We start from the raw sequence: 16,918 nt of genomic DNA, 5'->3' as shown, positions 1-16,918 counted from the left end.
AGGTGGCACATTTCTATTAGGTGCTCTAAACATTTGTCCCGCCACCCGCAACCTCAGCCCGTGACGGTACTGTGAGGGGCGAACACGTATTATTAAATTCAGTACTCGCAATAATAATAATAAAACTATAGAACTTTCTGCTCTTGTTCTTTGAATTAGGAAAAGAAAAAGGAGAAAGCATTGTCACTTTGAATTAAACAATTTAATTTATATATATATATATATATATATATATATATATATATATAATTTGGACAGAGAAAAATTGAAAATAAAAGCTAAAGGAAATGTTTCAAAATATCATAACTCTATGGCCTACAAATTCAATGTAATGTTTCTGTGGATGATATAAGCTGCAAATTGTAGCCACTACAAAGTACAAACAATACATTATTGGCTGGAGTTTTTAATTTTTTTTCCAAAAATAGGGGATTTTCTTTCTCTATTCCAATGAGTGTTTGTATTTTCGTTACAGTCTGCATTTCATTTGAGTTGATGATTTTTATTTATTTTTAATAATTTTATTTGTTGGTGTTAAAAATAAAAAATAAATGAAAAAACATCATTTGATATATTATTTAATTAAAAAATACTTTTAATCTACACCACAATATTAAATACATACTTAACCGTGATTAAAATTTTAATCCTGACTTGCAAGTACAATATTTTCAAAATTTCATGTTTTCTTTGGAACGGGAAAGAAGCTTCTCCCATGCTAAAATGGCTAGTATAGAAATAAGTAAATTACAAAAAATAATGTATACATACCTTGATTTACTATGCATTAATAGTGAATTAATAAATTTATTTTTAAACAAATCAATTTTTCTTTCTATTACAATAGTATAGAAATAAGTAAATTACAATAAATTTTTTATTTTGCTTTCTATTAGATTATATATATATATATATATATATATATATAATTCAGGTATAAGGTTGGTGTCTTTGGACCAATGAAATAGATTGATTTATACTAGTTTAATTTTTACTTGATTTAATTTGAAACTTCAACTAAGTAATGAATTGGACTAGAGGTTTTAAAATTAATTTTTTTAATCTAGTTTAGCGATACTGCCAAAAAAATCTCTTGCACTCTCAAAATCTTTTTTATGTTTAAAGAAAAAAATTTAATCCGACTTGCAGTAGGCTAATAAAGTAGTCTCTGGATTAAAATTGAATGACAACCTCGACATTCTACTTTGGCAAGTATGGAGCATTTTACTTTAAATAGAACCAATCAAACCAAATTTATCCTTGTTGAAATTTGATTAATTTTTTTTTTCATATTCATATTAGATTATGGTAAAAAATCAGTTTGAAGCCACTGCAGATCTCATTCGAAAGAGAAACATACACAGCTGGTTCATTCTCCATACTATCCAAGAAATGAGCATACAAGATATTTTATGCATGTTATATAACATTTAATTTCATATGGGAACAGAAAATATAAGACAATGAAAATAAAAATTTATTTGATTGAAGAGGCTGGAATAAAAATGTAAAATAATATATTAATAAGATAAATTTAGAATGAATTTTTATGCTTTCAAAATAAAAGAAAACATATATGAAAACATTTTCTGTGTGTCCCACAGTCTCCATCTCCATCTCAAAAGAATCTCTAACGTCTTTTTGGCCAAAGCATAATTGTGCAAGCACCAAACCTTCACTTTAATGAAGAAAATTGTTAAAAATGGCAGTTAAATTAAGTTCCTAATCATATTCCTATATAGTACACAAAAGGCAGTTAATTGTTGAACTATTATTGCAAATGCTGTAATTAAACTTGAGGCAGAGATTTCAGTTGTCAAAGTTATCAAACTAGCAATCATCCTTCCTTTATTTCCCCTTAATTATCAGCTTCACATGTTCGGTGAACCCACAAATTTGACCTCTGGGTTCTTAGAATGATTTTAGTCATCGATTACAGAGAAGGTGCGCATCGCTTTCTGGTGCAGATTCATGCCCAGAAGATGGCGAGCCACATCATGTAATGGGATCGATCCCATGCTTCATCTTATCCAAGCAACTCACTGAAATCCTCGTCTTAATACTCACAATTCTTTTTAATTATTTATTTCCGTGTTATTTTTTGCTAGGTTTAGGAACCGGAGGCGGCCAGATGTATGGATGTATTGTGTAAAGGAAAAAAGAACTGGGCCAGTACGAGCACGAAACAAGCAAGATGCTTTCCTTTTTTTTTCTTTTATAAAAGAATTCGCTAAGTATACTTTTGCATCATCAGAGCAGCCCGTAACTCTAGGCTTTCTGTAGAGGGATTGAAGCTTAGTAAAGAGAGCACACAGTGGCCTTGCCATGGCAGAGCTAAAGGCACCCTGCAATCATTACAATTATTGTTCTTTGCTGGCCAGAAAGTCGAAAAGGAAGATTTTTATCGCAATTCCATCTGGAAAGTAAACACCAGCGAAATCTAACAGCAAAGTGTAGCTGCAAGCAAACTACTGGACGAATCTCACGTAATATGATTATTAAGGATATGGAAAAGGTCAAGCCTTTACACTCAAGAAAGGACAGCTTGTTAAGAGGCTAAACTAAAGTTCATGAGCTTGCAACCAAGTGGTTCCTGTTTTAAAACCTTGGCTTAACCTTAATCAAATGTATAGGACATTAAAAGTATAAGGCATAAAGAGAAGAAGAGCAGAGGAGCATCATAGGTTTTTCCTTTTCCTTGGTTTTATAATTATGGGTGGGGCAACCAGCATTCCCAATAAATCATGAAACCATTGCACTCCTTGCTCCCTGTGTGTTATTTTTTATTGCGAGTAGTGAAAGGGCAGTCCTTTAGCTTCCTTGCCCTGCTATTATATACTGAGGCATGGCACCTGATGCAATCCCACCAAGTTGAAATTAAGGCTTTTTTAGTTTTGCCTGTTCTTCTTCATTCATGATCTGCTTCATGGAATGCCGTTTTTTATCAGCTTAGCCTCGTCCGTGAAAAGTGCGGTGGCCGGCTAGCTTCTGATCACATCTAATGGCTCAGTTCCCTTGCTTCTAGCAAGTTTGCATAAATCCAGTTTTCCAACAAAATGGGGAAAAACAAGAGAGTTCTCTTGCACGTAGAACGTCAAGAAAAGTCTTTATTGATTACAAACTGAACCTACCTCAAGGCTCTAACTCTGTTGTGTTGAGCTTCCAATGAAGACATGCGGCTCATAGGATTCCCCTTTTCAGCTAATGAGTTGTCAAATTATGGGCACTATCCCCTTTATTATTACACTCGTAACTGGCATTAAGGAACAGGAAAGAGGAGAAGATTTTTCGAATCACGTTCATTGTTTTAGCCCTCGAGCTTTTCAGTGGGGTATATCTTTGCGAGGGAAGCATGATTCATCCCCTCGACGGGATAAGGATCTTAGTCTAAATGATAATAAAGCTTTAATTTTCTGGGAAGCTGTTGAGCCAAACCCTTTAAACTTTAAACCGACTTTCCAATCACGAATATATTAACTTTTGAGTGATTAGACAATTGAGTTATCCAACCAATGCCATCCTTTCCTATTCTTTCCACCCTTCTTCGTTTTCAGAGAATATTATAGAATCCCGTTATTCAGACAACATACTTTTACCAAAGCTAGAGGATCCTTTGGCTCAATCTGTACAGTCGCTGGTTGTTTGGTCTGAAACTGGCAAACTTTAATAACAATCCATGCCAGCAGCATTTTTATACAAAGCCGATAACGGATCCTTAGTGATTATTACAAAGCCTGCTAATATCGGATCCTTTAGCAGCCCACGCAGAAATCCAAATTCAGTGTGGAGCTCTACAACTTATGGCTATGGACGCTAGTAGCATTCGAAAGGTCAAATCATTGCCCATTTACAAAACCAGGCTAACAACTTTCTGTTTTCTTTTTTTCCTTTTTCTTTTGGAGAAGGCAGCCATTTCTATATTCGAGGGCGCACAAATGCAAGCATGCCTTCTAGGGCCAATTACATGATCCAATGGGGAAAATCTTGTACTAGGCTTGATGACAGGCTTACCTCTCTAGCCTTCAAATACCCCCAGTCCTTCCCTGAACTGCAATCCAGTTACACCACAAGATATAGCGTTTATTCTTTTAACTGTGGTTCCCGCAGCCGCTGAAATGAGCTACTGGATGCAAAATTATTTCCATGAAAGAGAGATTGATCCACATGCCGCAACTAGCTGTTCAGGTTCAGCTGCCTTCATACACATTAAAGGTACAATCTTTATGCAACATGTTTTATGGCACAGGAGCAAACAACGTTAAATGAGGGGGTGCAGCATGTAAAATCTTCAGCAGGCAACGTTAAATGATTTCTGATTATTAAATATTATTCATAAAATAATGTTCCTAGGAAAAATTCACACAGTATCCCTTTTTATCGCCATTATCACTGTCAGTTTAGCATAATGTTCACAACCCTTCTGATAACTTCATGTTGCAGATTTTACGCTAGGGGATGCGGGCATCAATGCCATCCAATATTTCTAAAAACTACCTGAGACAATTATGAATACATAAGTATAATCTAGAAAAGGTATCATCATGACGCTGACCAACCTCATCTGCTCTTCCATGTTGCAAATTCAAGGCAATGCAAGTTTTATCTATCCACGCAATATTCTCAAATAAAATCCATCTTCACAATGTCTGAGGCTGTGGATCAGGAGGGGGAAGGGTAACAAGAAATCTGTGAATCATCTCAAAGCTGGTGAATGTAATAACAGCCGCTGGCGTTGTTCTAATAAGGTTGGTGGCACACCCTCGGTAAAATCCAGGGAGACCCTCTTGTTGAAATACTTTCTTTATGCAATCGACCACACCAGAGTAACGCTTTTCTGAGTGGTGGCCTTGTTCTTGAAGCCTTGAGCGAACTACCTGTACAATCATGTGAGAATAAATTTGTATGTTAGTGTTTCTGTCAAGCAAAGACAACTAGCAACCAACAATTTACTGTCACATAGAAAACAAGCAAGAAGCTTAGGGGAGTTGGTGCATGAAGCTGTGGCTTTCTGTTGAGATTTAAGTAGTTTGCTAGAAGTTAATAGCTCAAAGGGCCTGTGGTTTCTATATAGGCAATGGAGGTATTTGGGATAGGTTTTGCTGCATGATTTTTTGGCCAGGAAATGAAATAAGAGAACATTTTTTGAAGTTATCTCTCTTCACTTCACAGGATTTCTGGATGAAGTCCTTGAGTATCAGCATTCAGGGTATGTTTTTTTTTGTCAGTGAGCACATTTCTCATCTTTATCTATTGTTTATATCTTCCAAACCAGGTCACATGCTCATAAAACTAAAACTTGAATGGTGAATGATTCCTGCCACCCACGAAAGCTTATGAGCTCAAGAAACATCATAAGATTTTTTTCCTTTTTCTTAAGATAAAAGTGACTGCACAATTCATTGTGAAATCCTAATAATGATAGTCTTATCAACGATTCAAAAGTTACTGGCAGCTTAGACAAGGCATTTTGAGTACGATTCTGATTGCTCAAAAACTGAATAGAACTTCAAGTTACAAGCAAGAAATATTTGAGAGTCCAAAATTTTTCCTCTTCAAAAACAAATAAAATCCAGAAAGAAGACAATTGAAAGGCTACAGAGCTGCCTGAACCTTGGAGAAAGGAGGGGGCGAGGTGGGAAGGCAGCTGAGCATCAATGACGTTTCTATTTTTCATGCTGATCAGTGATTACATATATATTAACTCAAGAAATCAGACCATTTTTTCAACAACATACCTCGTGTGGATATGTCAGTGTTGAAGCAAATATTTTGGACACTGATGAGGCAACAGCAACATCACGTGCACCTAGTTTATCCATTGCGGTATTATCTGAAGCAAAAAAATAACTTAAAAACAATTCTTTCCTGTTTTACATTACTAAGAGATTAAAACCAGTTATAGATTACCTCGGGTGGCCAAGTACATTTTGATCTTCTCGTATGCTGGAAATTGGATGGCAACATGACTGATACCAGCCAAAGCAGGCACAAGACCACTGATTGCCGCATAAAAAAATATTAAGTATTATTAAAACTCATCTTCAAACTTTAGACATAAATATCTAACACAGTCCAATGATATTCATTGAAGAATTCGATACCTGTACAACCCACGGATGCCTTCCTCATAAGCTATTCTTCTCAAAGCAGACAGTGTACTCCTATATGGAACAACACCAGCTCTCATTCCTTGAGTCTGCAGAGCAGAAGCAAACAAAACAAAGTGAATGCTGACCACCTCAGCACCTTGAAATATGCAATCATCCACTATTTTTTCCACTTTCCACACTAGAACAAGTCACTTGCATGTATAGAAGATTTAGTTACCATTATCATGTACAATGCACAAATTTCAATGTCATGACTTAGGTACATATTGCAAAACCATATCACATAAAATAAACAAAAACTAAAATAATAATCACAAGCAACTAAATTAAAACAACAAAATTGTTGCTCCTAAGCGCATTGAAGTTGTTGACTGGACAACTAAGACATCTTACGCATCAGAAAATAATAACAAATGGGAACTCAAGAGAAGGTCCTCTCCTCTCCACCAGGAGCTCACAATTGGCTAATCCTCCTTGAATGAGCATCATAGGTTGGGGCATGGTATGTTCGGCAAGGAAACAAAAAAAAGGCATGACTCAAATGAGCTATAGGTTTTTGCATCCTGCTAAATCTACAAGGTGTATTAAATAAAGGAGCTTGACCTAAAATTCCATAGATGCTTCCGTTGGTAAGTGCTAGATTAACTAGCACATTTTTTTTTATAATAACAGACAAAATAAGACATGAGCAAAAATCACACACTTGAAGTCTTGTCTTTACAACCCAAAGAGGATTTGTGAAAATAGCTGTTACAGCTCCAGCACCAGAAGCAGCTATCATATTAGCACCTATTGAAAGATGATGACCTTCATCTACACAAGCAACACAATCACAGTCTCATTAACACTAAAAATAAAAAAAAAGGTGCTGTGAGATAAATGTTAAGAGAAACTATGAAACAGGGGAGAAAAGAAAGCAGCAATGAAGCTTTGTTTAATGACCAGTGAAAGTAACAAATTAGCACTGACCATTGGAACAAAGAAAGCTTTTGAGCTGTTCGTAGATTGTAAAATAAACCTGTAAAAAAAAACCCTAGATCATTAGGAAGAAGAAAATTTAAGGCAGCATCATCTTCAAAAAAAGGAAGTCGGAAATGCTAGGGGAAATGAGAAAATAGAATCAAATATTTTAATTCTGGACCAAATATATTTCATTATATTCAAAATTCATCTTGGGGCCTCAGTTCTCACTAGTGATTGTTTATTATAAGGATACAAAATCAAGTCAATGAAGTGCCTAAAAGAAACAATGCATGGTGGCACTGAAAATTGCCTGTGCTGTAGAGATGAATTCACCAATGACTTCTAGATTGAGGGTTACGACAAGTTAATCATTGTTTTGTTGATTCAGTAAGTGAATGGATTATTTTTTCCTTCATATTTCCACTCACCACGTTTCTAAAATTCAGCATCTTACAAGAACGCAAACAAATTTAATCGCATAATAACAGAGTTTATAGATATGTTGTGCCATGCCCTCGCCAAATTCTCATAATCAAGCTCTGATTTAGTTAAAAATGCTTGCAAACATAATCATACACTTCACACAAACTAGCATGGAAACCCAACTCAAGTGCTTCTGTTTTATAACAATAACTAAATGTTGTGACGTACAAAATATAAGTTCGAAACAAAACTCGCCATGAGAACTAAATTGAGGAGGTAAGGCTTCAACTTACAGCCCAGTTAGGAAGCAGTGCGAGCACGGTTGGAGCAAGCCCCCGGTACATACCACGCAACCCCTCCCTCTGGAATATTTGTTCCAAACTACTAACTATAAGACTCCCTGACCAAAATTCAAAGAGAATTTCTGTAATTCATAAGCAAACCACACGGATGCAAATCTTTAAGGAACTAATTCAATTTTGGCATCTGTTAGAATTTCAAAGATCAATTATTTTTATTTTTTTAAGAAAAAAAATCAAACCTTTAAAACTATTGGCAGCAACATCGAGTTTTGGCAGGCCATGAACCTGAAACCTAGTTTTGATAACATCTAAAGGACAGACGAAGGTAGCGGCAATAACTCCTGAATCCAAATTAAAAAAGAAAGCATCAATATTTCAATTAATTGATCTAGGCCAGAGAAAAAAAAGAAAGAAGTAAGAGTACCGGCAGCAGCACCGGCGCCGGCATTGCAGAGAAGACATTGCTTGGGATTAGGATGAGGATGGGCATGAGAATCGGTGGAGGACATTTCTTGTGAAAAGAAAAAAAGCAGAGATTCGAGAATTAGAAAAAGAATACAAGGAATCCTCTCTGGAGAGGGAATTTGCAGACAGCCAGAGTCGCATGGCCAGAAGATGAAACCCTGTTGCTCGTCGAACCCGTCCTAGGATGTTTGTTAGGGTTTTTTTGAGGTTAATAAGGGATCGAAGAAATCGAATTAGGAGAAGGTATTCGATAAGGTCGAGGAAAGCATTTATTGTTGGGTTATTGCATTGTAGGAGAAAAAGAGGGAGAGGAACAACGAAAGGAGAAAGATTCAGTTCCCTGCGTGGATTTTACTAGTGTATTTGAAGAGAACCGGAATAAAAAACGTGAGGCTTTCTTTAATTTTCGTGGGGGCATTAAAATTTACGTACACCAACGTCGATTTTGTGTAGTTGCCACTCTAAAGTCACACTATATGGAGGCAATTATCTTAATAAATAATCATATGAAGTATCTTTGTAAATTGACCTATCACAAGAGTTAGAGTCAATATGATGATATTTTGAACAAGAAGATGAAAGATACGTGTCTCGTGTCTTTATCGTTTAACTAATGTTATAATCAATGTATAATTAAGATATATATCACATAAACTAACCGATCTCATAAAAATTAATATAATTAACAAATAAATTGACACGTTAATGTAATTTTATCAAAGCATGTTGTTTAGATATTACATGATCACCATCTTGAAATTCAAGCAATTTAGTTAATTAAAAAATTATAATTGTTAAAAGTTTAATAATTTACAATGCTTAATTAAAATACTTATATGAATTTCTCCAAATATCATCATAACAATGTTGATCTTGCATATATAAAACATACCTATCATCAAGACATACCTCAATAACAAATTGGTCATGTTTGTTAGCACTTCTAAAAGTAGTCAAACCTCCTCTAGTTTGAACCATATTTCTCTCGATGTTTTATAGTAGCAAATTATTAGCTTTTGCAATCAAATTGAACATCCATATAGTTTAATTAAAAATAATAATTGACAGTAATATGATTTTAAATAAATACAAAAAATATCATACATTATCTAGTTTCACAAGTTTTTCTGTTATGACCCTTTTCTATTTAATTTTAAAAAACAATAATTATGAGTGCCCCTCTTTAGCTTTCATCTCATTATGTAGATGAGTGAATTTCCTTCGGCCCTTATTTATTCACCATCTAGCTGGGCATTCATTTATATTTGAACCACTATGTATAGGCCACAACGATGTATTAGGTAAGGATTGAAAACGATAACTATATGTATTTTTATATAACAAGTTGGAATAGAAATCATTAACAAATTGCATATAGTCCATATTTCATAAAGTGCAATGTGCAATTAAGTATGAACATGGTCAACAATATAGTTATCATTTACTATAAGTACAAGTTATTTCATTAATGTTAATTGTTTTCCACACTTCTCGTGTAACGCTAGTTGTTGGAGGTGTCTTAGACAGAAATATCTTGTTTTTAAGATCAAATTAAGATATCAAATGTGATCTAGAAGTTGTCCCATGAACAAGTATTTCAACTATGACATTTGAAGGCTATAATACATCACGACTAAAGAAATCTTCAACTTTTCTTTGGACTCCATAAAATATTTATTACAACTAAAACAAATTATCTACATTAGCCAATATAGGCAAGCCAGATACAGTTTTTTAAACATTATTAAAAACCTTTATCAATTTTGTTGCCATATTGCCATAACAATGACCATTTAAATTATATTACAAAGCCTTTTTTTTTTTAGGTTCAACTTCTAGCCATGCTTTGATCGTATCATCGGTCTCCACCAAATCCTTACATAAAATGTCAAACTCCTCTTTAGAAGGATTTGTACACATCATATGCAACATATTTTTATTGATTGGTATAATCCACAATTATATGTAAATTGGTATAATCCATAATTTAACCTAAATCAACACTAACTCTTCCAAAATAATTTTATTGATTCACAATGAACAACAACCCAAAATCATTGATTAATTTACAAAATAACATAATTATCAACTTAAATTATATCTAATTAACTTAATATCTAATTCAAAACTCTAACATTCTATAAAATCAAATTAACATATATTAGTATAAACTACATTAAATTGATAGAGGAAAAGTGTTCGATATACCTCTAAATATAGAATGTGGGTGGTGATGGTGGCTAGTTATGACTATTTTGGCTAGAAAATTAATGAGTCACGCTAGAGAGGGAGAGAGATGGCCTACAATCTGGAAGTACATAAAGAGAGAGAGAGAGAGAGAGAGAGATGGGTGATGTAGTGCCACTATGGGTGTTTTTTAACGGTAGGGAGGGAGAGAGAGAGAGTTTGTTGAATTTGGTGAGAGGGGAATGGTGGTAGCTATAAGGAGAGAGAGAGAGAAGAAGAAAGAAGAAGAAAAAGGAGAATAAAGAGTCTTTGAGTTTAAATCTCAAGTGAAGTTATAGATGCCATCAGCGATTCGTGTGCCACAAATAAAAAACATGAAATAAGAGTTGTAGATAGCAACTATGACATAATAGTCACAATTATCATTCACGACTTGTGAAATTGTACTATATCCTTAAATATTTTCTTCGTTATGTTACTTTATCAATTATTTTTGTTGTGCTAAAAAACAAAACAAAAACTCAAAACAATTATCATAGTCCAATCATCATTAATGGATGTTTAAGAGTACGATGAAAATTGCTTTTTAAAATGTTTTTTTATTTAAAAATATATTAAAATATTTTTTTTATTTTTTAAAACTAATTTTTTACATTAGTACATTTAAATGATTCAAAAACCAAAAAAAAATTAATTTGAAGCAAAAAAAAAAATATTTTTTTTAAAATAGAGTAAAACTCAATTCCAAACACATTAAAATATCCTCCCCGGGCTGCTGGCAAATATTTGTTTTTTTTTTTTTTTAATTATTATTATTATTATCATTATCATTATTTAAGAATATTAGTGCAATCTTCAGTGTCCAAGTAATACACGGCGCTTGATAATCGTCTTAGAATGGCGTTATGCCAAGTTTGACCTTTGAAGGCTAAAAATATTCAGTAAAGGACATGGATGAAAGTTTCCAACCAAACATGACCCTATTTATTGGTGTCACGTTCTCACGTTGATTATTTAATTTGTTTTATAACCCACCAGTGTTTCAATTTCATCCTTAAAAATACCATAACTTGCATTATTTAATTATTGCATAATTAAAAACCTGAAATCCTGCTAAGGTTTGTGCATGTGTTAACGTTTTATATGTTTTAATAGTCACACCTGACTACTTGCCTTTTTATATTTTTGAATTAATTTGTAAATTAATAAATTAATCAATAAAAGTTTTTTTTTTTCAAAAAATATCTTGCGAGGAAAGCTACAGTAGCATCCACAAGTTTAGTTTTTATTTTATTTTATCATTATAATTATAATAAACCAAATCCAAGTTTTATCAAATATCTGGAGAAAAACTCTGAGGGGTATAGCTCAACTAATCATATTCTGGGTTTGTTTTTCAAAGTTCACTAGTTCGAGTCCCACAAATTCGGAGCCACTTGAGGCTTACATGATTGTTAATTTCAGAACTTGTGAGATTAGTTTAGGTGCGCCCAAGCTAACCTGGACAACTTCGTTAATCTAAAACAAATATATGGAGAAAAATTAAAAAACTTATTTTTCAACTATAATGTATAAAAAAATTCAACACATTTCTCATTTGTGGGTTTTTCATTGGCTTTTTTAGATGAATTTGTTAATATGTATCATAAGGTTATGTTTGATAATCAAGAATATATGCTTCATGAGGTGGTATGATAACTTGGGATGGGATAAAAAATGAAAATACAAACAGAAAATAAGAATATAATTTTAATAAATATTTCCCCTAAACATTTCAAGAAAGCATAATTATATTCTTTTTAAATTTATAAAATAATAAGATAGTGTTTAAGATGCAATAAGTATAAATAAATACTTATTAATTCATGCTTAAATATTCATGAGATAGTTAATTAAATTATTAAATGATAAGATAAAATAAATAAGAATATTAATTTTCCTGATTGGATTGTGATATGCTTGTCAAAATCGTGATAACCCTATCTAGGTTATCATTGCATTCCAACGGGAACGCTATTTCAATTCCCCCCTTATCCATGAAAAGCCCTATCCCTGATTTAACTTGCAGAAACCCCTGACCTAGATCCGTCCCTACACGACATCTCCCCGTCCCAGGTGCGTTTTGACTAATTCCTTCTCTCTTAACTCGTGCTCTGTTTGATTATATATATAGTATTTTATCGGCTCTCTCTGCTCCTACCTTCTCCCCCTACAGTTATTGCTTCTATCTCTGTCTCTGTTTGATTCAAATATCACTTAATAGTTGAAGACGGTCCTAGGGTTTTAGTGATGTCACAGGTTAAGTAAGATGAAGAGGAAAAGAGAAAGAAGATAGATCGAAAACGATAAGGAAATTTCGTAATTTTCTTTCACTGAGTCGTAACGGAAACAATCTGTACATACACTAACTAAATACTTGGTTCTATACATTTGAGCATATAAACTTAGAACGAACAGATGAAGTACCAGGGGACTGGTCTTGGTGATTTTGCAATCTGTCGTGGCAGTATGAATTAGCCTGAATGTAACTAACAGATGGCACCTAATGGCCTCCTCCCTGAACAAAAACCCACTGAGTGGTTTGGAGTGGTGTGGGGTTTTGATTACAAGTCTAAGAGGAGTTGCATTTTGTTTTACCATGTTAGTTGGATTATGAATACTAAGCCCTTGCTTGTGAGAATTAATGGAATATGTTCCTTTTGCATATGAAGAATATGGCTAACATTACTATAGTTTGATAATAGTATGCAAATGGAGTGTGATTATGGCGGAGCAAGTGCAACTCTCGAATCAGTTCATGATGTAAGTGTGATTTTGGTGGAGCAAGTGAAACTCTTGAATCAGTTCATTGTGTATGGCGTTGGAAGTTTGCAGACCTGTTTTAAGGACCACTTTACAGGGAAGAGGCCGCATCCCCCCCCCCCCCCTACAAGAGCTATGTTATGGCTCATTTTGGTGGCGTGTTCAAAGCTTTAAGCTAGAGTTTCCAATTCCAGCATTTGGGTCTAAGGACGATGCCCATGAAACATTCTGTGTAGTTTTTGTTGGCGCTCCTGCTGTCCTCGAAGTTTGGCCTGAAGTTTATAGACTTTTTACATTTTATGATCTAACTGTCCTCCTGTTTAAATCCTGGTGGGGAATTTTGGGCCTGAAATAAATCTTTCTAAAAGCAAAGGTGAAAGTTTGTTAAGTACAACCTCACATTCTAAGGACCTAAACTGACAGTAGATACACGATGACAAGCTACATAATGAAGATAACAAGTAAGCAAAGAGGCCTTCAACTTGCGTTCTTTGCTATCACATTTACCCCATTTCAAGTTCCCAACCTATGATCCTTGGGAACAAGGATCAAATGAAGCAAGGGGGCATTATAACCTATTTACTATAGGAATTAATATACCAATCCTAGTGATAGGGTGGAAACATCTGGCGTAGGGTGTGTTCAAAGTTTCTATTCTCAAACTTTGGAATCAGTGAATGAAAATTACAAAGTTTTGTTTTCCGTATATCCTCTCTGTTCTTTCACCCCTTTCCTGTTTTTCTCCCTTTTTCTTAAAACTTCTCTATAACAATTCCACAGCCTAGGATTTGTTACATGAAAATGCAACAGTTACTATTATATTATTTTTTTTTCCCCCGCCCCCCCCCCCCCCCCAACTTTAAGAAAAATTGGTATCATTAAGTGAACAGCAACAGCATTGTGCCATAACCATCTTCATGTTAATGCATTATAATCAATAGCACGTGTTCATCAATTTGAGGGCATGGATTATCATTTCAATAACATAAGAATCAAACATTGAGGATGTTTAGGTTGACATGGAAAACAGAATGGCTTTATTGTGTTATGCTTGGTAGTATATTTTGAGGAATGTGACTGGAAATAAGAGACTGTCTCTGCATTAACTATTAATTAATAACTTTTTAATGAGCAGGACAGTTTGGATTGCTGAAATGGGCATTCAAGCCAGAAATGGAAATGATCGTCTTCGGACAATTTGGACCCCTGAAATGGATCGGTATTTTATTGACCTTCTACTAGAGCAGGTCAGCAATGGAAACAAGTTTGATGATCATCTATTTAGCAAAAAAGCATGGAAGCATATGACCTATTTGTTCAATGCAAAATTCAAATTCCAATGTGAAAAGGATGTTTTGAAAAATCGGCACAAAACACTGAGGAATTTGTATAAGGCTGTCAAGAAGCTCCTTGAATATAAGGGCTTCAGCTGGGATGAGAATCGACAAATGGTGACGGCTGATAATAATGATTGGGATGAATATATTAAGGTGAAAAGCTTCTCACTTCTGCTAAATTGAAAAGAATTATTATATTCTTGAAATCTCATGTGTTATAGTTGCAGATACATCCAGATGCACGTGCATTCAGAATAAAAACTATACCCTATTATAGTGATTTGTGCTTGATATATGGAGATCCAACCATTGAGAAAAAAGGTAAAGAATCCAACTTTGATGCTGTCTTTGACAGTAATATGTCTGCATCACAAGGACTCAAGGATTTAGTTTTAAAATCCGTCACTGTCTCTTGATGGTTGGTTACCAGGTGACAATGTGCCAGAGTCACTGCCTTTGCTACTACCTTCTGAGAATGAAGAAGTCACAACCACTCAGCCAAATATTGGTAGTGAGGGAGTTGCTGAAATTCTTCAAGAAATCACAATTGATGAAGATTACAGAATATGTGTTTCAGAAGTAGTGGATGACTCTGTGACAAAAGGGGTAGGGGATGATGTGCAAGGGGCTGCACCAAATATCACAGGAAGCACGACAAGCAACCGCACTCGGACATATTGGCAACCACCAATGGACCGATATTTCATTGACCTTATGCTTGAACAATGGCAGAAAGGAAATCAGATTGATGGTGTATTCCGGAAACAAGCATGGATGGACATGATTGCATCTTTCAATGCTAGGTTTGGCTTTAACTATGATGTTGATGTTTTGAAAAATCGCTTCAAAACTCTGAGAAGGCAGCATAATGTTATAAAGAATCTCCTTGAATTGGATGGGTTTACTTGGGATGATGCTCGTCAAATGGTAACTGCTGATGATTATGTTTGGCAAGACTATATCAAGGTACGTGTCTATTTACTGTATCTGGAACCCATAACCAACTGATGCTTGTTAAATTGAATAGCAGCTGTATGGCATTGAAGCAAGAATATTATAAAAGCCTTTGATATGATAAAATGCAGACGCATACAGATGCACGGCAGTTCATGACCCGGCCTATCCCATATTATAAAGATTTGTGTACGATATGCAGTGATCAAGACAGTGATGATAGAGACTGCTTCTCTGCTCAATATGCAGAGCTGCAAAATGATTTCAAGATTGCTAAGTCTTGTGGAATGCCACAGAGCTCTCAGTCGCCAGCTGCATCAAATTCCAGTGGAGATGAAGTTGGTGGTATCTCGGACCCTGCTCATACAGCTTCAAAATCCAGTGCACCTACACAGAAGAACAAACGTCCATTAGAAAACCAATCAAATTCTGCTCCCCCCAAAAAGTCCCGCGGTGATGAGGATGGCATGGCTAGTGCCCTTCGTGAGATGGCAACTGCAGTCTCATCTTTATCAGATAAAAGGAAGGATGAAATCTCAAACTCCAACTCTATAGAGAAAGTAATTGAAGCTATCCAAGCATTGCCTGAAATGGACGAAGACCTTGTATTAGATGCCTGTGATTTATTAGAGGATGAATTGAAAGCGAAGACGTTTATGGCACTGGATGTTAAATTGCGAAAGAAATGGCTATTGAGGAAGCTTCGCCCAGAGTCATAGGTGATCTTTGAAGTTTACACTTCATTCTTTAGCTGGCCATATTTGGATCAAGTTATTTTTTACTAGGCTGCGTAGGTTTACATGCTCGCCACGGCTAATGTAAATTTAGTGGATTTTTGAGAACTTTCCCCCATGAAAATAGAACAGTTCGGAATGTAATGACGTAAACTCAGAACTAAAAAATATATCCATTTGGCAAGTGAAACCATTATCTCTTGGCATAAAGAACTTCCCCCCTTCAGTCTGTTCTTTTTGAGTATGGTCCTTTTTCTCATATGGGTCAGAGTCCCAATCTTGAAGGTACTTCCTACATCTTAAAGGTACGTGCTCCTTCACTATTCCTTTAGCTTCTTCCTAATATCCTCTTTCTATTATAAAGCATGAAGGATCGAGTATCTAGCCAGTTAAATAAAAACCAGTATTAAAGAAACGGACTACTGCGTGCTTCTCACCTAACAGGAGAACATATACATCAAGTATCTTTATTGTTGATGAGGGCATCCAAGCAGGGTGAGATAATTCAGGTCGATTTGTGAGCAAGTCATAAGCACCATAGAGCCATGCATTGAAGAGAACCATAACCAGCAATTAAAACCCCATTATTAGTGGCAGAATCACCACCACGACCCTCAAAACAAGATTTTCCCATACAGGCA

The 16,918-nt window shown here is 34.9% G+C and overlaps 2 protein-coding genes across 3 annotated transcripts; one reads left to right on the top strand and one right to left on the bottom strand.

Moving 5' to 3' along the window:
- Positions 1 to 4,280: 4,280 nt before the first annotated feature.
- Positions 4,281 to 8,701, bottom strand: LOC118046828 (nicotinamide adenine dinucleotide transporter 1, chloroplastic). Of its 2 annotated transcripts, none has more exons than XM_073407769.1 (9): positions 8,223 to 8,701; positions 8,038 to 8,139; positions 7,790 to 7,920; positions 7,080 to 7,128; positions 6,814 to 6,923; positions 6,102 to 6,196; positions 5,908 to 5,996; positions 5,736 to 5,830; positions 4,281 to 4,874 (listed from the first exon to the last, which is right to left on the bottom strand). In XM_073407769.1, the coding sequence occupies exons 1-9, from the start codon at positions 8,305 to 8,307 to the stop codon at positions 4,638 to 4,640; spliced, it is 993 nt and encodes a 330-aa protein (XP_073263870.1). In that variant the 5' UTR covers positions 8,308 to 8,701; the 3' UTR covers positions 4,281 to 4,637. The 2 variants fall into 2 exon arrangements, with proteins under 2 accessions (XP_073263870.1, XP_034911770.1); XM_035055879.2 differs by having other exon boundaries at positions 7,790 to 7,896; positions 8,223 to 8,699.
- Positions 8,702 to 12,412: 3,711 nt separating this feature from the next.
- On the top strand, positions 12,413 to 16,507 carry LOC118046829 (L10-interacting MYB domain-containing protein). The gene is made up of 5 exons (XM_035055880.2): positions 12,413 to 12,565; positions 14,388 to 14,742; positions 14,817 to 14,910; positions 15,020 to 15,555; positions 15,675 to 16,507. Exons 2-5 carry the CDS (start codon positions 14,407 to 14,409, stop codon positions 16,260 to 16,262), a joined length of 1,554 nt encoding a protein of 517 aa, XP_034911771.1. The 5' UTR covers positions 12,413 to 12,565; positions 14,388 to 14,406; the 3' UTR covers positions 16,263 to 16,507.
- Positions 16,508 to 16,918: the final 411 nt, after the last annotated feature.

The sequence above is a fragment of the Populus alba genome, chromosome 2 (genome assembly GCF_005239225.2).
Source record: "Populus alba chromosome 2, ASM523922v2, whole genome shotgun sequence".
In the NCBI taxonomy this organism is placed as follows: domain Eukaryota; kingdom Viridiplantae; phylum Streptophyta; class Magnoliopsida; order Malpighiales; family Salicaceae; genus Populus; species Populus alba.
The sequence above is the reverse complement of the archived record's forward strand: the minus strand, read 5'-3'. Positions and strand labels throughout refer to the sequence as shown.